Source organism: Pyrgilauda ruficollis, unplaced genomic scaffold, assembly GCF_017590135.1.
Source record: "Pyrgilauda ruficollis isolate IOZ18807 unplaced genomic scaffold, ASM1759013v1 scaffold37, whole genome shotgun sequence".
In the NCBI taxonomy this organism is placed as follows: domain Eukaryota; kingdom Metazoa; phylum Chordata; class Aves; order Passeriformes; family Passeridae; genus Pyrgilauda; species Pyrgilauda ruficollis.
Genome location: NW_024525156.1, coordinates 15,006,928 through 15,033,236, shown reverse-complemented (window position 1 = coordinate 15,033,236; position 26,309 = coordinate 15,006,928). Strand labels below are relative to the sequence as shown.

At 37.6% G+C, this 26,309-nt stretch overlaps 1 protein-coding gene across 2 annotated transcripts in view; it reads right to left on the bottom strand.

The window, feature by feature from the left end:
* LOC121358047 (cadherin-6) overlaps positions 1-26,309 on the bottom strand; it is a 98,669-nt gene that overhangs the window by 17,549 nt on the left and 54,811 nt on the right. Inside the window, exons 3-6 of one of the 2 annotated variants that reach the window (XM_041475905.1) lie at positions 5,449-5,743; positions 3,930-4,049; positions 1,794-1,961; positions 71-258 (exon numbers count right to left, since the gene is read on the bottom strand). In XM_041475905.1, the coding sequence (XP_041331839.1) occupies positions 71-258; positions 1,794-1,961; positions 3,930-4,049; positions 5,449-5,743 (771 nt within the window). The remainder of the gene's footprint in view (positions 1-70; positions 259-1,793; positions 1,962-3,929; positions 4,050-5,448; positions 5,744-26,309) is intronic. The other variant, XM_041475906.1, reaches the window with a different exon arrangement.

Here is a 26,309-nt window from a genome sequence, read left to right as displayed (position 1 = left end):
AAAAACAAATATGTGCTAGACAAAGGTCTGACTGGTGTTTCAGAGGCTGGGATTGTGTTAAGATGTGTACCTTTTTCACAGTTATAATTCCTTCCTGCGTGTCCTTGTCCGTGGTAATTCCAAACATGTCATATCCATCCCCCTCAGTGATGCTGTATTCAATCTCTGCATTTTCATCCACGTCAGCATCATTAGCTTTTATCCTGCCGACTGGGGAGTCGAGCGGCGTCGACTCAGGAGCTCTGAACTGGTATGTGCCTGCAGCAGACAGAGAGGGAAATCTGCTTAGTCAGTCTCAAGGTGCTTTGGACACCATTCCCAGTCCACTCTCCACGCTGGGCGTGTGCAGGTGAGTTAGGAAGTCGCTGGGTCTTCCTGGGCCAAAAGCCTTCAGCTTCTGCCATACTTTCATGTGGGTAAAAGTTACTTATTTTCCTACCTGTTTTTTTCTACCTGTCTTCTCGTACAGAGAATGGGCATTTTGCTTTGCTAACAACATGCAACTTTAGCAACAGATGTCCCTTTCTGGATACTCTCATGGTCTCTGATGGCTGTATCAGAAGTGTGTATGAAAAATGTCTTGAGGCCAAAGGGCAAATATTAAGAATTGTCAGAAGCTAGTGCAGCTTAGTAACACTAAAACTGAATTCAGCTGAAATACCTGTTAAAAATGTACTACATCGAATTTTTGTCAGAAAAAAAAAAAAACCCTCTGCTTTTGGAGTGTTGACATTATGAAGCTGTATCTTTGCTTTTTACATTGAAGACACTTATGTCCAGAGATGTATAATTAACTCATTGGGTTGATAGTGTTATATTTCTTCTTAAGTTGCCCTAATTTAAATGGAAACTCTTTGCCCACAGCTAAGAACAGACTTTGAACCTAAATGACAAGTTGCTTCCAATAACTTTCCCAGTGACTTAACTGCCAAAGCTCACTGATTTGTCTGATAGTATCTGCAATTATTTTCTGTAACAGCTGCTCTTGACTTTGACACACACTGACACTGCGATACACACACATCATACAGACAGCAGTGGTTAGACAAAGTAAAAAAGGAAAAAAAAATAGAGAAAGAAGGAAGTAAAGAGAGAGGGACAGGGAAGAGGATGAAAGCTGAATCACTTTGAATCCCTTACGGCAATGAATGGTCATTAATAGGAATTACTTTCTAAGAGAGCTTGTGCAATTGATTCCCATAAGCATCACATAGATACCTACTGAATTATTTGAGAGAGGGGAAGTGAATAGGCAGAAACACCTGGTATATTTATGTACATGCTTTTGGTTCTGTATGCAAAGAATATAGGAAAGTTCATTGTAGCAAATGCTTTCTTGTTATAAATACTCCTTTCTATAGAATTGTTCTTGGTATATTTTTACAAACTTAAATAAATTTATTCCAAAACTTCAATATATTAGATTGCAACAGATACTTTAAAATGCAATCAATCACGAAGTCTGAAAGAAATAGTAGTGAACAAGAAATACAGATTACATTGATCAGTTATTTAAAAAGTAGGAAAAATAGAAGTTGTTTCTGCACATTAATTCACCTCTCAGACTGTCAATTGTAACTGGAGTAAAAATATTATACATTCATATCCCAGTTATTGCAATTAATCTTGGCATGATATTGCTTAGTTATATGGTCTCTTTTTCTTTCCTAAAGGAAGTTTGATACTCAGTAAATTCACAATAGAAGAAACAATATCTAAGGTGAGCGAAAAACAAAACAAGAACCATTTTTGCCCATTTTAGTGTTAGAACACAGAATACAAATATTCCATACTCTGGGGGAAGCGAGGTGGATTGTCGTTGACATCAGTCAGTGTGATGTTCACGGTGGTGGTCCCCGATAGTCCTCCCATCTGGCCTCCCATGTCTTTAGCCTGGATGACCACTTGGTATTGCTCCCTGTTTTCACGATCCATGTTCAGTAAAGCAGTTTTAATAATGCCTGTAAACATGAAAATTAAAGAGTGGGGAGTTCACAGGTAGTGACTTTGATGGAAATTCTTATTAAAGAAACAAAAAAATCTCTGTGCAGTAAGTAAACTTTGCCCAGTACAAATATTTACTGTTATGAGATGGTTCATTAAATTACAGACTTGTCATGTCACATCTTAGGCTCCTGCCTGTATGACAGACACAAGTATAAGTGGTGCCCACAGAAAAATGTTCTACTTATTTGTGAGCCATGTTATTTTACATAACTATTTACCCTCTTTCAGTTCCATGCTAAAATCTCTCACTGAACTGGAAAAAGGATGTTTGTTCATTATTTTGACAGATGTGGTAAAAAAAAGAGAAAAGCTAACTTCAGCAAGACATCCTTGAAGAGTGCAGCAACATTAAATGAAAGAAAAGAAATTAATTAAGAAAATTATGAGCATTCAAACATGCCCAAGTATATATACTTCTATTTATACATTGATTGAAACGATTTGCCAGTTACTTCCTTCTTCAAAGGCACAAATACTAGTTATAAGGCCAACTACTACTGAAATTCAATCATTCAGATTTACCATGAAGCAAAGTGTTTGCATTCTCACTGGGTCTCTCAAGGTAAGAACTGACTCCTTTGTAGGCAAATGGGGTGAAATTCAAGTACTGAAACCCATGACAAAATTCAAAGCGCTTTGAAAGAGACATGTTTCACTCTAAGAGTTCTGCAATTGATTTCCATGGCTGGAAGATCAAGACTGTGGTTTACTTAGCTTCCCGTCCCCCACACAAAACCTGTTGAAAGAAGTTTATTACTGGTGAACTCCCAGCTACTTTATCCTTATTATAACTCTAGAGGAGTACACACTGTACTGTCCATGTCAGAAAGAGTGCATCAGTGCAAAAATCCTGGCTTCTGTTATCTAATACCTTATCCTTGAAGGGAAGCTCCCTTTGATCTTGGCTCTCCCTCTTCTCAGAATTGTGTGCACACTTTCAACTCAGGTTTCACTTTGAGACATATAGTCTCTCCTTTTTCCCTTCATGAGTCTCTAAGATTTATCTAAGAAATAATCCTGAACCTGATTAATTGTCTGGGATAATCTATTTCTTTCCTGTAAGGATCCTGAGGAGAACCGATTTCCCTAGCTTCCAGCAACATAACACAGTGGATGTTTCCACTGCAGTTTTTACACTCCAAGGAGTTTCTTGAGATGGTTTGTTTCTTCTTGGAAAACTTAGTCAAAAAGCTTGGGAAGAGACTCTATGTCGTCTGGTAGTCAATTCAGTCAGATTCAGCCAGACAAAATATATATGCACAGGTTCCAAAGCTGTTTGTTAGTTAGACCATCAAAAATTCCAGTCACTGTGTATAATTTAAACATCTTCCAAAAACAGAACTCAGAACTTTGGGATTCTATTTGTGATCTTCTACTTTAGCGCAACAGTCAATTTTACCACTTCTATCATTACTCTTAATTAAGATTTCTTTCATAAAATTAGCATTAAAGTGATATGCTGCAGATGCAAGAAATTATAATTACTTTAAACAAGTTTTGAAGAAGCAGACGGAGAAAGAAAACTCACCTGAACAAACCCTCAGTCTTAATTTAGCTATTATGAAGATCTATGAGGATGAAGCACTTTTTTCCACACCCACCTGTTTCTCTCTTTCATCTAAAAGCCAACCTATTTGGTTTAATTTAAGCATCCACTGCAGTTTCTGTACCCACTGCTTGTTAAAAATGATTGAAAACTTGTTCACAACTAGTACTAATTGTATTTATTAGACTTTGCTGGTAAGATTAAAATAATGTAGGTGTCATGTTTACAGATGTATTGCTCTATTAAATTTGTCAGATTTTGCACTGAGTAAGATGTAATCTCTTCAAAGTTTTTTTAGTAATCTATCCTAGCTCGGCTTAGCGTGTCATTTTGAATTACAGACATTGTCACAGAATGACAGATAAGGTCCCCTGACCTGTCTCAGATTCGACGGAGAAATATGGTTGTCCCTGGAGAATGCTGTAGACAACTTTAGCACTGTTCCCATATGTAGGATCATCAGCATCAGTTGCAGTGACTTGCACAACAAAGGTACCTGCAATGAAAAATTAAAGAAAAAAAAATAATAGGTTTTTTTCACGGCCAAACAGTTTATGATGTAGAGAAAAAAATAATTCATGTTCAGGTCAGACTTGTGGCAGGATGTTAGAAATGTTCTTATTTTGTAGAATTTTTTCTGCTCATGAAGGACAAACTCAAAATGATACCAGTGTTATTCTCAACTCATTCAAACACGGTTATTGATTAGGTATGTGGATCCTTCTGTCCTGAAGGAAACAGTAATGCACCCCTCTCCAGATATTGTAAGCATTCAGAACTTGAATCTAGGTCATGATTATACTTTTGCAAATCTACTCATACTCTTAAAGTATTTGACATAAGAATGTAAATATGGTTCTTCACGTGTTTTCTAGAGAAAAAAATTGTGTTGAATCTTAGGCAATGTGTTAAGAAACATAAAAAACTAGCTTAGATTTTGGCATTAAAAACCATTTGTGAATAAAGTGTTCACATATTAAAATGTGACTATTAGGTTCTTACTTCATCAGATGAGTTTTCATCCATGTGACAAGTCTCATGAATGAGGGGAGAGCGTATGCCCCAAAGTCTTTATTTTCATATTGCTTGAGCTTTATTTTAATCTCACTCTTGATCATGATTAATTAATGCTTCTCTCCCTGGACATTATCTCAAATTAGAAATGTGCTTCTTGGAATTCAACCATCCATTGCTCTCTGACAAAGAAATCAAAATGACCTCCCTAAGAATCAAAGAATCAAATCCTGTAAACTTCTCAGGAAAAGATCTCATCTTAAAATAATTTTCCAAAGGAGTTTTTATTTTTTCTTGTCTTGATTGATTTTTACAGCTCAACATATTTTAAATCAATAGAAAGATTTCAGTGGACTTCAAGGGACTTTGGCATTCTTTTCTTTTGCATGGAAAGAACAAAGGTCATAGGAAGTTAATGGCATGTCTCAGAACGAATGGGTGACAGAAATGTGTACAACCCCTTCTGTACCCCCTTTTCCATTTTGTTTACTTCCTGAACTAAATAAGGTTGCTGAACAGATCTAAGAGTGGTATTGACACAGACAATCATGAAATATCGTATTACTAACATATATTAAACTCAGGTATTCATGTAAAAGAGCTCAACTTAATTTCATTGACGTTAAACCAGATGGTATTAACTTGCATTTTTTTGTGGTACAACAGAGGGAGCATGTTTCACCCAGCTGACACCTCTGATTCCAGCAAACTGTTGCCACTATTTTCCTGGATTTTAATTTTTTTTTAATGTCTCAGGTACTTTTAGTCCAGACTCAAACAGCAGATGTCTTTATTCAACACCTGTAAAGTCTGGGCCCTTCAATAACTCCATGGAAAGAAGCCAGACCAGACACTGAAACCAGTTATTAGTTAGCACCTACCAACATCTGACATTTCGGGAATGCTGGCGTTGTAAACATCCTTTGTAAACATTGGCTCATTGTCATTGATGTCATGGATCTTAATGATGAACTCAGATTCTGGTTCCACTGGTCTTCCAGTCCTTCTGTTTATAGCCTGAGCACGGAGTATGTATACAGGCTTTTCTTCCCTGTCTAGTCTCTTTGTGGCCTGGATGTCACCAGTGTTTTCATTGATAATGAAGAGGTCTCCTGCTCCATCTCCAGAAAGGATGTATTTAAGTGATCCATCTCCTTTATCCTGGTCTGAATGCAGCTGGTGGTGAAATGGGAATAAAAAAATAAAAAGAAAGGAAAATAAATAAATAATTGGAACACAATTCTAGATACTCTAACCTATACCATGATACATGCTTTCCTATCAGTAATACTCAGCCAGAAGGCTGCACACTGCTTTTGGGAAATGAGTTGATACTACAGTAGAAGCAGTGAATAGATTGAGTTGTGTCTCAATGTCAGAATTGAAATGGTCGGCAATATTATAAGAAGTTGCCTGAGGATAACCATAAACTGCAGCTACAGACCACTTTCCCAAGCTAAATATACATCAATCAAATCCAAATTCTGGTGACTTAGGTGGAATCCTAAGAACATATAGGGCAATGATACCCTACAGTGAAAAAACAGAGTGTTTGGGAATTGCAGTAAGCAATTTAGGAATTGCAGTAAGCAATGGCCAGTCAAGCCACTTCTAAAGTTGAAATTCTGGGTGCTTTGCTCTTATGCCCCATAGACATTATGTAATATATCATATAATGCACAATAAAATAACTACCAAATACATACACAAACAGCAGATAAATACATGCATTCACAGATCTGGCAAACTAAGGCCAGAGCCAGGCAGGTGTACCAGACCATTACAGCACTGGAAGTGAAGAGATTAGTTGCCTTAATCAAAGGAGCATAGATGAAGCTGAAACATGGTGGTGGAAAGGGAAAGAAAAGAATGATGGTAATTAGCACACAAAACATGTGCTACCTGAACCATCATCTCTTATTTCCCCAGATTATTTCCACATCTCTTGGAATTCGGTTGAGTGACTCAAAAGGTGTAACTGATTAAATAATATCCTTATGGGTATTCCTTAAAAAAGCCTTATTTATTCCCCTGGCCTTAAAATCCAGGCTACTCAACTACAACTTATTTTATTGTTACATTAGCAAAAATAAAAATGAAATAAAATGAAACATTAAAACGGCTTCCAATGTGAGAGCATAGGTAATGAAGACAATGGCGAAAAAATCTTTTAGGTAGCAGATTCCTGGAAATTGTTTCTTTCATAGAGAAAATCTTCTTATGACTCAGGAGAGCTGGATTTTCTCAATCATCTCTTTGCTTATCTTCTCCTGAGTAAGATTTAGGGGAAAAAACCCTGGCCGAGTGTTTTGCAGTGTGCTTAGCATTGCTGGATAGCGTGCAGAGAACAGTAAAATTTGTAGATTTAAAGAATCTTGGCATAGACTCCAGCTGTTCCTGGCTATGCCCCTACCATGCTGGAAGGGCAGCCTACAGCATGACCATATGGTCAATGTTTTGGGCTTCCTCCAAGTTTCTGCTGAAATCCGAAATCCCCAGACAACACACTTGGTGGCACAGTGCTCCACTGTGTGTGCTTATGCCAATGATCCCTAGAGAAAGCATGTTCCATGCAAAAAGTCTGCCTTTAAGGGAAAAACTCTGTCTGAAATGTCTGAAAACCACACATTCCAAGACTGTCCAATAATACAAAATATCATAACTGTGGCACGGTTAATCATTAGCACACATGCTGAAGCACTCTTCTTAATTTTCTCCTTCAGGGAGAAAATGGCCATTCTGTATAATTTTGCACGGAGCCCTTTCTCTTGATAATAAGAATAGCAATAAGTAGGTTCTGTGCAGAATTTTTCCTAAACAGTTTTCACATCCCTTCACGAAACCAGTCAATACCATTTGCTTTGTTTTTTGGATAACAAAGTTTCCCAGAAGGCTAGTTTAGAAATTTGGAATAGAATTGAGGTCTCTTGAGTCCCATTCAGTTGGCCAATTTCCTTGGCCAGGGAGCCTAGAGGAATTACATTATTTACTAGACATAAGTTCAGACTCTAAAAAACATCTATCAGACCAGCTTGTTAAAAAGTCAGACCAGAAGTCTACTGCAGGAAGTAATTTCAATTGGTTATTTGAATAGAACTTTCCTCAAAGGCAACCTGCAACAGAAAAGGCATGAAAATAATTTTAAAATTGTGTATTTTTATGATTGTTTCACATCAAAAATTCAGCTTCTGTTTGAAAGCCTGTTTAACTTTGTATCAGAATGGGACAAAAACAGCCCTCAGTAACAGACTATCATTAATTCGTATGAGTCATGGAATAGTGCTGTTTTGAGACTTGGTAAAGGCTGAAATCTCAAGCTCATTTTTATCATCATTTTAATTAAACTTGGTTTCAACGAACAAAGTAGCAAAAAAAAGTCAAGATAGAAAAGGTGTTGGAACAACTGGGGATAGTTTTCCGTAATATTCTTTAACTAGCCCAGACTACTTAAAGAACTGAAAATGGAAACTTGCATGTTTTTTTCCTATCAATTGTTTATTAAATTTCCACTTCTCCTCCAAAATTAACCCACTTGCATAAGACCCACTGTGACTCTGGATAACAAGACAAAGTACATCTTGGTGCCATCAACAGTGAGAATGAAGTGGTCCTCATCCATGGTTCAATCTTTAGAACTCAGTCTAAATCATTATATTTTTAAAAAAAAAAATCTCCCTCAGATAAAATCCTTTCAAATGAGTTTTACAACTTTCCTAAGACACAACAGAACAAACTAAGAGCTCAGCTAGCCAGGATGTGTGTGGATTATTTTCTGTGAGAGTCTGACGTGCGGGAGGTCGTGTCCTACATGTGTATTACAGAAAGCTGAGGCTGGCTGAATACTTGCTCTTCAACAATGAATGTAGAGCATATCATCACGTCTGGCCTCATCAACCTGGTTCACAAAGGGTCTCAAAGTATGACTGAAATCTATTTGATTTCAGTAAAGGAGGATAGGTCTCACTATAAGGTTTTTGTGGGATAGACCTGTATCACACCAACTGGTTAATTGCTGGGACGATAACTATATTATCAAAATAGTTTGGATTTTGTTCCCTTCTAGAAAAAAAACAAACCAAAAATGGTTATTTATATTAAAAAAATTAAAAAGCCAAGCAAATCTCTAGAAGTTTCTCACAGATGAAAAATTTGCAACATTCCCTTGTGAGAAAAAAAAAAAAACATTATAAAAAAAAATTAATTATTTTAGATTACTTTATCTGTCCTTGACAGTTTGTTTGGTAGAAAAAATCTAACCAGGCAAAGACAATATTCTTTTTTATTTTTTTAAGTGTCAGTTTATCTTGGAAGTAATATTTTGTTTGTGTGACATATATGAAGAGAGAAATTGCTACTACTACCAGGTTAAAAAAATAAATTTGCAAATAACATTAAACAACAACAACAAAAAAAAGGTGCAAATTGAGTCCTGAAGAAAGGCCTGGAGGTGAGACGTACTTAAAAATACAGTTGATGGGTTTTGTGTATAAAACTTAACGCCATTTTGAGGTTATGAGGGTGAAATGAATGGTAATAACAACCCCATTTTCTTTTTAAGTTGAAGCTATTTTTCACTACCCGGACATCTCATTGTGAAGAAAGTTTTCTGTAATGAAATATGTGCATAAATTATAACGCAGATGCTTTTAGCAGGACTGTCACTAGCCAATACAAGTTATTATAGCTTCAGTCTCTTTACTCATTTGTATTGCAAAAAGGTGTCCATTATCCTCTGCATAAAATTAGTCAAATAAAAGGGCCATGGCAGATAGCCATGGGATAGAATAAAATGTTTGATACAGCCCTCATGTAATCTGGGCTGTACCATATAACTATTCCTCAAGACAAAGTTAGTGCAGCCAATTTTTTAAGTACTCCACTTTAGGACAGATTTTTTTACTTCTGTTGGATCTCAGCATTACTCACTGGCATTCATTTCAGTTGGTGGCTGAACTGAGCAATACCCCAAAGATAAGCAAAATGGTCAAGAGCTAAGTCTATGCAATAAAAAATAAATGCATCAGCAATTGCACTGTATTAATATTATAATAAATTGATTCACTCAGAATCTAATCTGGACACTCTTCTGACATTGTCCATCAATCACTAGCTAAGGCTCAGGATGAATGACAAATTAAAGATTTTACTATGCCCTAAGTATACTTTTACTCATTTTACTTTAATACCACTGTAAAGCAAACCATCCGGTTTGGTTTTAACGACTTACAGCCAGATAAAAACTCTCCAGCCTCTACCTTCTGTTCCTCCAAAATGTCCTGGCCTGAACCATTCAAATACATTTGCCTGGACATGGGGAAGGCTGCATTCCTCCTGAAGGAAGAGGTGTTTAAAGTGCACTCAGGGCTGGAGCAACAGCTCCCTGGATTCGACATTCTGCTTGTTATCATCTGCATAATTTTAAAGTGAGAGCTGTTTGTTTTCTGGTTCTTTTTCCCTTAAAATTAGCCACAATCTAAGTAGCTTTGTTCTCCACAGTATCTCTGGCAGAGCCCTCCAAAATCTCCAAGGGTAGTAGCAATGCACTGTTGTCATCTTGTTGCAAAGGCTTTATACCTTCTTGGTGATTTCTCATGGGCAGCTCCTCACAGCACTGACTCCTCCTTCTCAGCACAGCTAACAAACTCCATCCATCCTTCTTGACTAGCCAACCTACTCTTTTACAATATCCATTCTAATTGGATCCAGCTGTGGCCTATTAAGGGCAGGCCTGTTCCTAATTCTTGATAATTAGCACCAGCGGTAACTCCTTAGGGGTGAGATTACCTTCACCATCTCTATTCTCTTACATTCTATCTATCCACAATTCCCCCTTTTCTTTTAATTATAAAGTTGCAGTATCTCTAGAAAGTTATGTTCAAGTAAATTGAAATTATAACATATTCAGATATATTACTTAGGACTAACAGTTATATGAATGTTCAGGTAACATATCACAGTAAGAGCATGTGTTTCTAAGTTCTGATTTAGTTTTGCTTTTCACAATTTAGAACATCAACCTAAGGCTCATCACTAAAAACTCTTGTACTTAGACTTCTATATCACAGTGAAAGTATATGTTTCTAAATTCTAATTCAGTTTTGCTTTTTCACAGTATAGACTTGATTCATTCTCTAAATTCACAGAGTACTTATCATTAAAATCTTTAGATCCGTGCCTAATTACCTAATCAAAGATTAACTCACAAGAATGAGTTAAACTAAAGTTGTGTTTACTATCTTTTGCAGGGCCCTTTGCAAAAGATAGTAAACCCAGTATAATCATCTTTTGTGTAATTTCTATTTAACTTTGAATGCGTTTGTGCCGACTTTGATTCGTTACCCAAACTTACATTACATATCATCAGAAACTCTTATACTGATTCATTACCCAGACTTACATTACATATCATCAGAAACCTTTACACTTATACTTCTAAAATATTTATCCAAACTTACATTACATCTAATCAGAAACCTTTATATTTATATCTCTATAATATTGACAATATCAACAGCTGTACAACTTTATAAGGTAACTCACAAGAATAACTTAAAGGCTATATATTAAAACAGCAACAAATCAACAGCCACGTAAGTTCCTCAACAGCTATAGAACTTTGAACAACATTGATCCAGCATCTGTCAAGTGTACTTATGCTCATGGAATATAAACTTCTACACTTATGCCTAATCAAAGATTCATAGTTGCAATTCACAAACAAAATGCACTTTTCACCAGCAAACAAATACACCATACTAGAGTTACTCTTTCCCCAGCCCCCACTGCTGTTATAATAATTCTCTTCTTCTTTCTACAGTTTTTGTTGTATTAGTTGATCACTGCAAGGCTCTCTTGTCTTGCTCTACTTGCCATTCTTTTCAAGTCTTATAGAGTGATTTCCAGGTGGCAGCCAAATCTGCAGCTGCCTTGCCCCCTTTTTGATACTATATTTCACAGTCTTTTTTTAACTTCTTTCCATGTATATAAAACAATCTGCACCCAATATGTTATTTCCCATTGTGTCCCCAGCGGCTCACCTGTACCTCATGTGTCAAAATCTGTCAGGTCCGGACCAGGCAGCTTCCCCTGCTGCTCTCAATGCTACGCTGGGCTCCATCTCCAGCTGCACCTCACCCTACAACCCACTCCCAATCACGTCGGGTTACTGTGGAGATGGCCACTATACAATTTTAGAGGGCTTCTCTTACATGTTGTCTGTGCAGCTCTGACTCTGCCTCTCCGAGCTCCACGTTGCTTTTGTTCCAGTGCTCACATAGCAGCAACTTAGCAAACTTCCCCCCGTACTCCTTGGGAGCCACACTATTGCTAAGGCACCAGCTGCTGCTGTGGCCAGACCATTTGCCACTTCTGTCACACATCTTGTGTCCTGCTGCACACACTGCCATTCAGGAGGAATCCAGCCCCATCCTGAGTCCTCGATCACGTTGGGATCACCAATTGTTGTTATCTTGTTGCAAAGGTTTTGTACCTTCTTGGTGATTTCTCATGGGCAGCTCCTCACAGCACTGACTCCTTCTTCTCAGCACAGCCAACAAACTCCATCCAACCTTCTGGACCAGCCAACCTACTCTTTTACAATACCCCTCCTAATTGGATCCAGCTGTGGCCTATTAAGGGCAGGCCTGTTCCTAATTCTTGATAATTAGCGCCAGCTGTAACTCCTTAGGGGTGAGATTACCTTCACCACTATCTCTATTCTCTTACATTCTATCTATCCACAATGCACTGTCTTTGACATAACATCAAAGAAAAGGGAAGTGAAATCTCTGCTCAAAGTATTTTTACTCAAGCATTTTATTTTTCATTTATTTATAGACTGAATATATTGACAGCATTTGTGTTCACCTCACATCATATCAACAGATAGCATTGCTTCATTTTGAAGTAATACTCCAGGAAAATTTTACCAGGATTTTAAGAATTAAGCTGGATCCATTCTACACACTCAGGAATTCCTTTAGCAAAGCATATGGGAAGAATTTAAAGGCATCTTCCAAGTGCTTTTGCAGTAGGACTATAAACGGCTGTGGTGCAGGGAATAGCATCTCCCCAGGTGGGCAATGGCAGGGCCTGGTAGCCATGGCCTGTCCCAGCCTGCCAGGCAGGAGCAGGGCAGCCACAGGACAGCCCTGCTGCTGGGTACTGGGAACCTCCTGGGAATGGTGATGGCTGGGCAGGGCTGTCGGGAGCTGGAGACTGGCCCTGCTGTGGTGTTTCTGGGGCAGGGCCCTGTGGCTGACCTGGGCTCTGGGCAGGAGGACAGGGACAATCAGGCCTGGGCAGTGAACTTAGGGCCCCTTTCTCAACATGCTAAATTCACCTTGATATGAAACTTTATGAAACATCAGAACCAAACTGAATAATCAATGTGAAATCCCATATGTTTTAACAGGTTAAGACTAACCACTAACTTATTTTTTGTGTTGAAATGGAATACACCAGAGAGAGGCAGCTTTCTAGCATGGATATTTGTAACAAGGTTGTACTGAAAATGTACTTTTACAGCTGTAGTAATTAAATTTCAAAAAATTGAAATTGCAGGCCGTGACTATTCTCCAGAGTTAAATAACACCCCTCCTCTACCTCATTCTGTAACACTGATTTAAACAGCATAGTTAATCTCATTTGTGAAGTGGCTTTAGGTTATGAAAGACAGCTGTAAATTGCAGCTTAGCTCCCACTAATGTCATATTGCTGGTTAGGATACCTGGCAATTCCGTAGGTAAAATGGTTATCTATTCACCCTGCAGACCAAGTTCCTTTCCCTTTTGTGAATATTACATGCCTGTTGCTGAATTTCAGAGCAGTTACTGAATCTCTGCAAAGATCAAAGTCAATTGACCTTGGGATGTATACACTGAACTATCAACCTACAATTATGCACAAATAAGCTGCCTGTTGCATCTTATTATTTGTTTGTGTTTTTAAGAGTGACTTGATATTCTGGGGTTGGTGTGGTCCCATTTTTGTCTCCTAACACATTAATGAAATAGAGATCAACTATTAAAATAGTAAGCAAGCAGTTGGTAGGTAGCTAATGAAGGGAATCACAGTTTTACTCCTGGAAATATTCATAGCACATGATTTTGCTCCAAATTTACTATATCCAAACACCAAAATACAGTATAGAAATCAACAAATTCAACTAAATGTATTGCTTGAGGTTACACAGTGCAATACTGTTTTAGAAAAAACAAAGCATGCAAGAAGAAACTGCTAATGCTGTAACAGTAAAAGCAATAACAACCTTGTACTCTTCCTGGACTCTCCTGATGCTCTTTACCCCTACAGCACCTATTATAACAAACTCCTTTAGTATCATCAAATAATCAGCACCAAACTTTTCACTCTACTTAGTGACTCTGTGTTAAAAGGAAAATGTCACTGGCTCTGCACATTAGGTAATAAGTATTTATATGTATTTTGGTGAAGTTTAAGCACACATTTCTTTTTAACTCACAAAAAATAACCCCAAAACACTACATATGGGTTCCTTATATCTCCATATACACAAAATATATCACATATCATCAGGGCAAACACCTACACAAGTAATTTATTTCGAGACATAAGAGATGCTTTCTTCCAGAAGATATTTCAGAAGGTCCATGAAGAGATCCAGCATTGCCAGAAATGCCAGATTTCCCATGGATGTGTGTGCCACATTTTTTTTGTCTCAATCATGCTAAGCTCTGGATCCTTCCATATACCACATAACCTATCTAACTCATCCCTAAGCCAAAGCCTCCTGTTTTCCTCATATCACTCACATCACTGCATGTTTCTGGATACTTCCTGCTCTGGCCCTCATCCTTAAGTCCTCTAGAAACTGCAAAATGGTGTTACTTCTCATGTTCCTTACAGACTTTCTGCAGAAGAACCACCATGGTTCACAGTGGTTGGTGGTTTATTTGTATATCTATGGAAAAGCCAGCTGACCAGCCAGTCAAGGCTGAAAGTGGGTTTGTTTGCCTGATGTAGCTACTGTTCTTCAAAACGTTCATGAAATTAATGATTTTGGCACCTTTATTCCTCTACAAAATGAAATCCCAATAAGTTAATGGACAAAAAGGTATTTAGAGGAGGCCAATGAGCAGAGATAGAGGCTAGACTGCTGAAACTGATTATTAGATGGCTAGATGCTTAAAAATAATTTTGAAGACAATGGGAGAAAGATGCTACAGCGATTCCAAATCTTCTTGGTGCTTACAGAAACTAGAAGAGATGGTTCCTTTCCATTCTTATATAAAGCAATTTGAAGATTATAATAAGATTTGTATTCTATAGCATCAAAAATCAAGAGACAGACTTTGAAGTAAGGTTCAAACACTGCCATTTTCAAAGAAAATAAAGCAATAAAAAAAAAAAAATTGACAAGATTGGAAAAAAAGGCAAATAGACCTGTGCTAGCCAATCACAGCACCATGACGCCTCATGTACAGCTGTCAGGAACAATGCTTTCACACAGGGGCTGTGTTTAAACTGTTACCACAGGTACTTAAAGTAGTTTCACACCCTTTTGTGTCTCCTCACTAACCTGAGATCTGCTGTCCTAAGCCATCAGTAGTCTTAATTTTTAATGACTTTCTTGCCCATACAGATGCCACAGTTTATGGAATAACCACTGAATGGGTTAACTACAGTAAGTGATTGGTTTAGTACGGTAAGCACATTTCCTATACCATAGTCAATACAGTAAACCTGAAAATGGTTCAGTGTGACTGATTCCTGAGTGTTTGAATTTATTAATGTAGTTTTATCTCACCTGGCTCTCACTGTATCTAGCAAAGAAAAAGCAGTAAGACGTTCACAGTTCCTGTTCAAAGAAATAGCTGCTCTGAAGAGTAGAAAAGATCTTGTTTCCCAAACTAGATGTGTTGTTCTTGTGCCAGCATTATGTTTCTGTTTTTAAGAGCTTCCTCCCAGAGACATACATTCTTCCTCATCCTGCATTTACAGATAATAACTCCATATGTTTTTGGTTTTTTGGTTTGTTTTGTTGCTTTTGTTTTGTTTTGGTGGTTTTTTTTTTTTTCTTTTGCTAGACTCCCAGCCTATACACAGCTTTTGCTTGCAAAATAGGCACTTCTGAGTCCTCAGCTGAAAACCTGTTTACAACCTCAGTATCTTGTTTTCAAGTCAAGTGGATTCCAAAAAGAGCCAGTGAAGAAAAGGCCAGATATGGAGGGCTGATGTTCCTAGCTGGTTTTCTGTAATTGCTGCATTTCAATTGGCCTTTCTTCTGTACAAATGGACATAGATTTTGGAATGTTAATATTTTCCTACCTGCATTAGAAATGAGTACAAAGATTTGCTGTTTTCATTGCTATATCAAACTTCTAGACTAAAACACTCAGGTTTTTTTCCCCTTCTTCTGTTCTTTCTCCTTCCATTTTATGACCATACATTGTCTATTGGATTATTTTTCTTAATGACTTGTATTTCATGAACATTGCATTTTTCCTGTTTCTCTTCCTTCCATTTTTAATAGGTCTCTTTTTCTACTGTAGTATATTCTCATAATAAAGGGTAAGATGAAATCAAGAATCATCGAATTACTGAATATGTTGAGTTGGAAGGGATTTAACAGGATCATCAAGTAGTCCAAATCCTGATTGAAAACATTAAATCTATAAAAAATTAATGAAATAGAGCACTGAAGAATTACTGAGGGTATAGGAGGTTTCTGCATTTTAGTGTGTTGTTTTCTTTGGAGTTATTGAAAAATATACTATGCCTATTTGATTGTGCTTACATTTTTGACCCATAAGAGTTAATATAGCAAATCTAAGAATACCTGAAAATCTGTCTCATTCAGCTGTGGAATCCTATTAATATAATAATACATAGCAGGCTCTGTTTTTATAGAAAGAACACATCTGCAAAATACCTTGTTTATAAAAAGTATATTGGTTTGCATTCAAAGAGACAAATTAGCAGAAAAATTGATATTGAAATAATAATAAGAAAAAATGTTAAAGGACATAAGGATTCAATATTTGAACTATTAAACAAAAGTCAGATGCTTTATTAAGATAACAACCTTGGTACAGAATATGCAAAGAGTAAAACAAAAATATCCTCTAAGGGTAACCTTTAACTTCAGTACTGGCTTTTTAAAAGAAAACAAAACAAAAAAAACCCCAGCTATGAGATTCAAGAACAACAACAAGAAAGCTAAAATTGCACCCACTGCAAACAGCAAAAAAAGCTACAAGCATTCTGTAACAGCACTATCATCTGCAAAACATATTGTCCTGATATTAAGAATTTCAGGAGAATTTAAAAAAAATAACACGGTGATGCTGTCTTTCTGCTTCTTGAGAGTAGCAAAATGTCAGTGAACTTTCTCATTCATTCGCAAAAGTAGCAGTGACAATTTGTTCCCTGTAAATGAATGACACCAAGAAAGCCTAAAACCAGTTTCATAGAGATGAACAAAGTCAGAAAAGGAACAGATCAAAAAGCACTAAGCATATTTTAAGATTCAGAAGCAACCAGGTATTCAAAAGGCAAACTGAGTATAAAAGATGGTGGCATTTGATTTCAAAACAAATACAACACAGAAAAGTCACTATGATAAGAATAGAGGGTGCTGGAGTGAAAAAAATAAAAATAATAAGAAATATAAAGGGCAGAGGAATAAGAATTTGTCATTAGATCAGAGACAAGATGTAAGGTGTTCTCTCACTTTGGAACCTCAGGCTCACACCCTTCAGGCAGGCTGGAAGGTCCAGGCAGGCTGGAAGTCTCCTTCTGCGAAGGCCATATGGGAGGCCCACGGCCTGAGACAGACAGGGACTACAGTTTGGCTGATGTTGGGATCCTTGGTTTAAGGAATAGGCTGCCCAAAGTATAATTGGGAACCTGTTCTGTTTTAAATGTATGGAGCTAAGATTAAACATCCATGCTCTGGTGACTCACACCTTTATTACACACCCTTCAAAATCACAAATGGGTTTTCTAACCTGAAGTGCAAACATGCAGCCACAGCTAATCAGCTTTGCAAAAAATCAACTGGAATATGTCAATCCTTTCAACATTGCCTGGGACCTCTCGAGGCTTCTCCCTCTTGGGTTCTCCAGCTGCTTTTGCTCTTTGCTGTGATTAAACAGGGACAGTGGCACAAGAGCTTTTGTCCTGCGCTGCAGTACACCAAACTAGCAAGGTACCTTATTCTGACAGCCCTTGTCTCTAGGGGCAACTGATTATCAGATCTTAATGAATATCTGGCAAAGCTGCAAACTAGGTAAAGGTATCTTCCTGTTCTCTTGAGATGCGTGCTGCTAAGCACTTCTGTGGTAATGCACTTTATTTGCTCCTCTTCCTATTATCTCTAAGTCAAATTATAGCAGGAATTTACAAAGTTTGCCCTTAAAAAGACAAATAGGTCTTTAATTTGTAAGGAACAAGAGACTATAGTGTCAAGTCTCATTTCTATATGTATGGGCTCTTGAGTTTCATGTCCTTTTATCAAACTTCTTTGAACTACTGTATAACACTAGAAAGAAGCAGTCTTCCTTTCAGACTATAAGGAACTCAAAACAATTCTGACTCTGAGTAATAACTGACCTCTTACTTAAAAAAAAAAATCCATGGTTATATACTGAATTTTTGCAGTTTTACTTAGAGCAGTTGGGTTTCATTATGCCTTTCAAAGATCAAAGAGTTTTCTTCAGCTAAACAGTAGTGATGGTAACAATAGAGCATTATACAGACTTCTGCAATTACCCTCACAAAAGCGTGAAGATCTTGTTCTTCTCTCAAGGCAGGCCAAGGCAGTTTAAAATCCCTATTTTATGCTTTTGGTCCATCTATTTAGACATCTGGATTTCTTTTTCAAAGCAAGAATTATTTCTTCTTGCCAGTGTTTTCAAACTGTGGGGTAGCAAAAGGACCGGGTAAACATGAGGATTTGCTTTAGTTGAGACATCAGCACTAACTTACTAAAAAGTATAAATGGCTTACCCAACTCCAGACTTCTCACAACTAGCTCAGGTAGTAGGAAAACTCTCTTGAAGAGCTGAGCAGAATATATTAAAAAAATATTTTATCTAGTGTATTCAAATCATTGATCAGGAATGTATGAGTCATTTTAGGAGACAGACGTTGCTAGCATTGCAAATCTACCACACTAACTGAATAGTTAGACATTGGCTTCAAGTTTTAATATGGCTTTTGTCACAGTCTTCCTGTCTGATCTTAGATTGCTATTTGATCCTTCTACATTCTCCCTGCAGTAAAATGTTAACAATGTCCAGTTACGTATGTAATAATTTGAGAACCTTGGGTATAATTTGTTCTGTGTTTATGGAAAGACTGGGTATCATTTAACTGAAATCAAGAATAGCAATATTGTGGCTTTGCCACAGCTTACTGTATTAGAGGGTGGGGCAGATGGCCTCTCCTTAATGCAGCTGCAATGGTAGAAAATCTAATTGTTCTCAGGTTTTTGTTATTATCCCCAGGTCACCATCACCACAGGTTTGGATGGGTAGGTAGGAGGGTTTCTGAATTACAAGGTGGACTATATTAGCTAAAGTAGCAGTTTAAGGTATCTTAAAAATTCCTTGAAAATGAATATGTGTGCTGTCATATGGGAAGTTAAAGAAAATTAAGTGCCTGACTTGTAATAACATTCAATGGCAATACAAAGAGTTCATAAAGGATGCATGCCTAAACCCCATTCTTCAATGAGAACTGTGCCTACAATTCAAGAGCACCAAATTTCTTTACAGCTTTTTTTCCAAGTCAGAGGAAATTAAGTCCAATATTCTGATATCCTTCCACTGACTATAATGGGACTTCTGTCCTGTACTGCATTAGTCAATTAGAAAAGGGAATTCATGTAGTAGAAGATGGCAGCAGGTATTCTGTTGAGATTAGTAGAAAATATTTTTTAAAAGAGTACATTCAGCAAACGTGCACTTCAATAATAATTTTAGTGTACGTGCTTTAGCCTTTAAATTATGTGATGTGTATAGTTAGTGAAACAGGTCTGTATTATGTGTCCAGATTTATTTCTTTTTGATTTCTCTGGGATTTACCCAGGGACAGTTGATTATTCTTTATCAGTGGTCAGAATTATCTGTTTAATCACTGACAAAATATTTTCTTTGGAATCATGAACTTTCAAAGATTCCTCATAATTAAACTGCAAGCAAATATAGCACTTTAATTAAGGTATACGAGCACACACATTTCTCATTCTGTGAAAACCTCTATTCTCCTGTGGCGGTACGGGAGAATCTATCTGAAAGATGAACAGCAAAACAAAATAAAAAAAATAAAAAAAAACAAAACAAAACCTTTGCCTAATATCCAGAAATGTTTTTACTGGGATACAGTTGAATAAAACATCAGGCTTCTTCAGCAAGTAACAGCTTCTGACTACTCCCTGATGGATGCGCTTGAAAGCAAATGCTCATCCTTTGCTTACTGACAAGGGTGACCCTTTGATATTCTGAGTGCTTGATGCTGACAATCAAACCCTGAAATGTGTGTATGAATTTTATATGCTGTATAAAAGTGTGTGTGTCAGGGAGGAAGAAGCGGCATGGAGAAGGGAGGATACAGACAAACACTAAAACAAATGAGAACCGACATTCTAATTTAAATGAAGAATGAACAAAAAGGATACTAACTCATATCCACAAGTTTAATTGAGTCTTTAATCTGTTTTCATGCTTCTGTCATTTAGTTCTATAGGTCAGAAGCTGGGAAAATGAGAAATATTTCCATTCTGTTGTGTTCTCCAACTTTGTTTCTAAACAGAAGTTGGTGTTACATAACCAGATAATAAAGGGTTTGTGAGACAGCAGATGCAACACAAAGGGCCACACATTTATCTCTCAACAGGACCCTTTTGAGGAAGAGTCCTCAACCTAGAAAAATGTTTACGGGAAATGTTAGGCAAATCTGGCATTGAGTAGATTCTTCTTTCAAATAAGTATTCCTCAAAGTGCCATTAGTGAGGCTGTGAAGGGACAGCTCAAGTGACCTGAATGCTGCAGCAGAATGTGGATCCTTACAGAGGCCAGGTCAGGAAGGCAAGGAGGTGGATTAGCAAATAATCAGCACATGTAGGTGGAGCTTTGCTTTGAAACAGATGACAAATCAGTCGAGATCTTGAAGATAAGAGGACAAGCCAACACAAGACATCACATTAGGTATCTGCCCCAGACTATCTGCTCAAAGAGATGAAGCAGATGCAGCCTTCTTCAGACAGATGGAGGAAACCCTGTACTCTTGGGGGACTTTAATCATTCTTATGTTTGCTGGAAGGGCAATATGTCTCTGTGCAAGCAACTCAGGTTTCTGCAGAATGTCCTAAGACAACTTCTTCACCCAGGTGATTAATGAGTTGACCAGAGGGTGTGTTATGCTGGCCCCATTCGTCATGAATAAAGGAGAACTGCTCAGGGATATGGAACGGCACTTTGCCCACAGGCCCCAAAGAGCCTTGAGTCAGGCAGAAAATTCTGGTAGAGTGAAGCATTATCCACAGCAGAGAAAAACCAATAAATCAGGAGCCTTTTAAGTAAATTGGACACAGTTCCATTAAAAAAAAAAATAATAAAAAATTGGATGGATCTAAGGACAGTGACAGTGATGAAATGTTTCTATAATGTCTGAAAAGCCATAGTCTTTGGGGAAGGCTCTTAAGTTCTGAAAATAGGGAAAGTCACACCAATTCAAGATCCAGGATAGCCTATCTAGGAACACATATTAATTTTAACCAGCGAACCTGGAATTCCTTTGGTGAGAATACTTGTGTCTGTGCTCTCCTAATTATATAATATCTAGTATTCATGAAAGAAAAGAATTCTCTCTGAAGCACATATAATTGCTGTGATACTATCAGTCTAAAAATTCCAAAGGAAATTGTTCATAAAATATTTCTGTAGGTAAAATAACAGATATTTATAAGGTGAATGGTGTACAGGCAGATCCTGACAGGATCTACCTGCAAGTAGCATGAGGGTCAAGCTCACCTGAGTTTACAAATACCACAAATATACATACAAGAGTGTTCTTCCACAGGCATTAACCCTTTGCCTGCAACCCCCTTGGCAGCTGTCATTCCCAAGATGCGGGAATTATGTTATTCCTGTTCTGTGAGCAATTTTAGCCGTTGTAAGCAGCATTAACTGTGTTTTAAGCAACTGACCTGAAATGTGTAAAACTACACTAAGTGGAAAGGAACAATGAAGGAATGCTCTGACACCTCAGTTTGCATGTCCTTTAAATCCTCTGCAAGTGCCCTGATCAGCTTGATTGCAAGGGCTGTTAGGCACAAGGAAGTATGTCAAAGGACCAGAGATACACACACATATGTTGTTTGGTTCTGTCTTTTGGGGAGAACCTTCAAGTAATGACAAAATGATGCTAAACACAAAAATTATACAAATTACTTGACTGAAGTTGATATTGCCTTCCAACAAGAAGATACAGAATGGGCGGAGATGACCAATATGCTAAAGATGACTAAATGATCATTATGTAAGCCTGTACAATGCATTAAAACCTGCTTTGTTCCAGCAGACATCTAATGTGAAATATCACTTAATGCTTCACAAAGACACAAAGTATGAAATAAAGTCAGAGGGATGATATTCCTATAGAGGCCATTTCAGCTGATCTCTCCAGTAGCCCTGCCCTGTACCACATGGCTAAGCAAGCTGGGGATAGAAGGATTGTAATCTTCATCAGATACGACTCCAAAATAAACAACTCTGTTGAGAAAACAGTGGAAATTAGAATTCTAACACAAAACTTTGCTAATGTCTGCCCCTTGTCCTTTAATGTAAAATTTTTAACTTCCAGCTCACTCAGTATTTTATTTCTTTACAACCTTTGTTTTTCTATTTTGAGGTGGGTTTTTTTTTATAAAATTTGAAGACAGGAGAGAAAGGACTGATATTTTTTCCTTCTATTTTCCTTCCAGAGGGTGATTCTTTCCTTTCCTTCATCTGCCACCTCAGACTTTCATGACAACCACAAGCTTCACTGCATCCTGAAGTACTTGCAAGTGCATGCTGAGTTTTCTTTCACCCCATTAATGGTGAAAGCAAGCCACAGTCTGCATTAGTGCATACAGATCAACAGTAGGCATTCACATCACAACACATTTTCAGTTTGTGTTTTGAAATGTTACACTGACTGGCCACAGCTCTCAACCTGCTGCTGCCCTACTGTGAACTGATGTTCACCAACGAGGGAAATGGCAGCAAAGGAAAGGGAGGCACAGACAATATATTTAATTTAATAAAGAGATTTCTCTAAGCTTTATGGTTTACTATATTTGGTAATCCAACTGTAAATAACAAATGCAGGAGTAACAATAGTTGTCTTAGACCTGAAAGCGGGACTTTATTTTTCAGCTGTCCCAAGCCTTCAAAATTTATATTCATGATGTTGCAGCTTCATAGTAGGAATGCTATTGTGCTATACAAACAAATAAGAAAGTAGTAATGCAGCTCCAAATAACAGCAATCTAAATAATCCATAATCAAGCATGAACTTCACATGTAGTCTCTCCCTAGAGAGGGAGATTAATATGTTCAGCTGTTTTTCTATAGCTGGAAGTCTAGGGACACACAGTTCAGGACTATGTACAGACTGCTAACAAGAGTAGAACAGGATAATCTGTGAAAAGACGTGATCCAAAATGTAAGCACTGATTAGCATGTGGAAAACAAAATTGTTTTGTTTGGGACACAAAAATGAAAAACAAGAATTAACAGAAATATTGCGTTGAGGGTCCCAGGATTCGCTCTTTTCTGTAGGCAGAATGGGAAGAAGGGGAGGAGGTTCTGTATTGTTACACTGTAAGTACCATCATGTGCCATAATGTAGGAAATGCGGTTTGTTTGAAACAGATGGTTGTAAGGCTCTTATATTGTGTAATATATTTAGATACAAGGATGATGCCAAGTAGATTCACAATTATGATGATCGTAAACATTAACCATGCTGTATTTCCTGCCTTTTCATTTTCTGAATAATATCCTTGCCCATCCCACCCACTGCTCATTGTCTCCTTTCTTAGCCCCCGTGTGATGGTTTAAAACCTGCAAGCTGTTTCTGCATTGTCGTCGTGGGCCTCTAACCTCTCCACTGTCCCTCATTACGGAGTTATCTCTGTTCCGCAGGGACCGACAGCACAGAGAACTTCTACCAGCGCCCGTAAATCTTTCAAAGAGGAATACAAGACAAGTGTGTGTATGTGTGTGCAATGCAATACAGAAATGAAGGGCACTTGGGAAAGTCAAGTGCTGGAACATAAAATATGACTGATGGATGAGGAATAATGGAAGCGCAGATGTGCCACAGCATTTGTTCTGTGTTTTAAGAGAATGACAAGTACTAGGCCTACTGAAGAGGGAGGCAGGTGACCCAATCATAGAAACTGGGGGGGGGCGGGGGGGTGGCGGGGGGGGGAAGGAGCTAAGAACTTTGATTTTTTTTTGTTTTCCAATCTCTGCTGTGAAATTTCTGACTTTCATCTGTGCAGAAGGCCACTTAACCTCCCTGTACATCAGTTTTGTCACACGCAAAAGGCTGGTCTTAATGCTAACAGTTCCTCTGGATGCAGAATGCAAAATCTAGACCCTGAGAGAGCCTATTCTAATAATCAAAAATGAATGGAAAATTCATTTGTGATACTCTCTGAATAAACAGAAGTTACAAAGGTAACTTTTAACTTTAGGCATTGTAAAAATAACAAATAATCACTGTGCTTGTAACAGGAAACTGAAGGCATCAAATATATATCATAGTGTAAGTTACAAGGCAAGACACTGAACAAGTGTCTGCCAATAAAGCTGCATAAAGGATGTTAAAAGTGCAGATGGAGGGGTCATTTTAGTTTGACTTTTCACATCTTGCTTTTCTGCAGTACAAAAAATTTTATAGGTAAGTACAGAACACTAGTGCACTAAAATCTGAGAGAAAGTGAAGATTTCTCTTGCTAGTTATCATGCCATTCAATTAAGATATGATACCTTTTAACCATTGGAGTAATGTTACTCATTCCTTCCTAACATGCTGAAAAGGCATGGACTGTATTACATGACAGTAATTTTCTTTGTTTAAATAGCCCCTTGTGTGTGCTCACAGCCAGATAATTTTGCCTCAGTATGTTGCTTAGTCCCTCTACTTGCAATGGCTTGGAAGAGATTCTGCCTTTTGTTTCATTGCCTTGTGCTGAAATACACTGCTGTGCTTGCCTTCAGAATAGTTGTAGCCAGAAGTAAAATGAGACAAAAAAAACCAAAAAAAACAAAAAAAACCAAAAAAAACAAACCCAAAAAAACCCCAAAAAAACCACTGATGAAACTGTACTGTGATAAAATTTAGTTCATCCCCTCCTCAAAAGCAGGGTCAAAAGTACCTTAAATCATTCCTTGACAGAGGGGAATTCATCTTTCCAAGAGGTTCTTTCAACACCAAAGAAAAAGATTCTGGGTCTGCCTACAGTAAGACAGTATCCTTTTTGCTTTGCCAAGCCACATACCAGCAGGAGTTTGACTTTATCTTCCTTGAAAAATGGAGTTGTCAGCAGAGGTTGATTGTTTATGATGGGTTGTACAGGTAGTAACATCAGATAGCTTCCAGGCGAGCATACTGCTTGAACTATATGAACATCAATAAGACACAGCAAAAATGAAAAGTATGTCTGGAAGTTTCCTTTTAGTGCCAGCCAGCCAGTGTTACAAAACCATTCCACAGCTGTGCCTCTTGTTACCAGGAAAGCAGGTTGGTCCTTTCCGTTGCAGACTGCCAAAAGCTGCTCTTGGGTTAACGAGTAAGATTTAAGACTTGTTCAGATCTTTCTTTAGTCTTAAAGAAAGTGCAATCCTATCCCTTTATGTAACAATGATTCTAGGTTTGTGCTCCAAACTCAGTGATGGATGCCAGTACATGGATTTTATGTAGCCAGTGGGACTGCCATGTCAAAGCTGTCAAGTGCATACAAAGAGTAACTATACCTATGAGTATGATCTTGGAACAGGGCAGATATTTTCTTTTTCTTTTTTTTTTTTCTTTTTTTTTTTTTTTTTTTTTTACCCCTGGAGTATCTGAAGATCTCTAGGAAACACAGCATATATTTTTATATATAGTTGCACTACCACTTCATTGTTTATCTGTGATATAAAATTTAAAGCTGCATTCACCTCAGCCCTTTCAAATTATACTAAGCAGCCATGTGTACAACTATATCTCTTTTAAAACCCAACTCAGATGTTGCAAATTTTGGTTAGGTAGTACTTCTAGACACGTCTCTACTTTGATGCTCATGTAATTCTTTTATTTCATTTTTTGATTGAGTCCCTGCCAAGTGCTACAATTTCTGAACCAGAAGAAAAGATATCTTCAGGTTAAAATGTCACTGTGCCCATCAGTCACACTTCAATGCATAGCCATAGTTCACAAGTTATTCAGCAGTGAAATGAATAAATCCAGTCTAGAACTTTCCTTCAAGTTCCTTGAGGTCTGAGACTAGAGTGACTGGGGGCATGAATTTCATCTCCTTTTAAAAAGACTTTATTTCACAAATATACAGTAATGAAATTCAGGAATACAAGGATGGGCAATAAAGCAATCGATCTGGTGTCAGCACCACAGCAAACATCAACTTGTGTTTCTAACACTGTGAGCGTCTCGTTGGCAGCTGCACACCTTGTCCAGTGAGATACAGCTACAGGTTTGGGCTGAC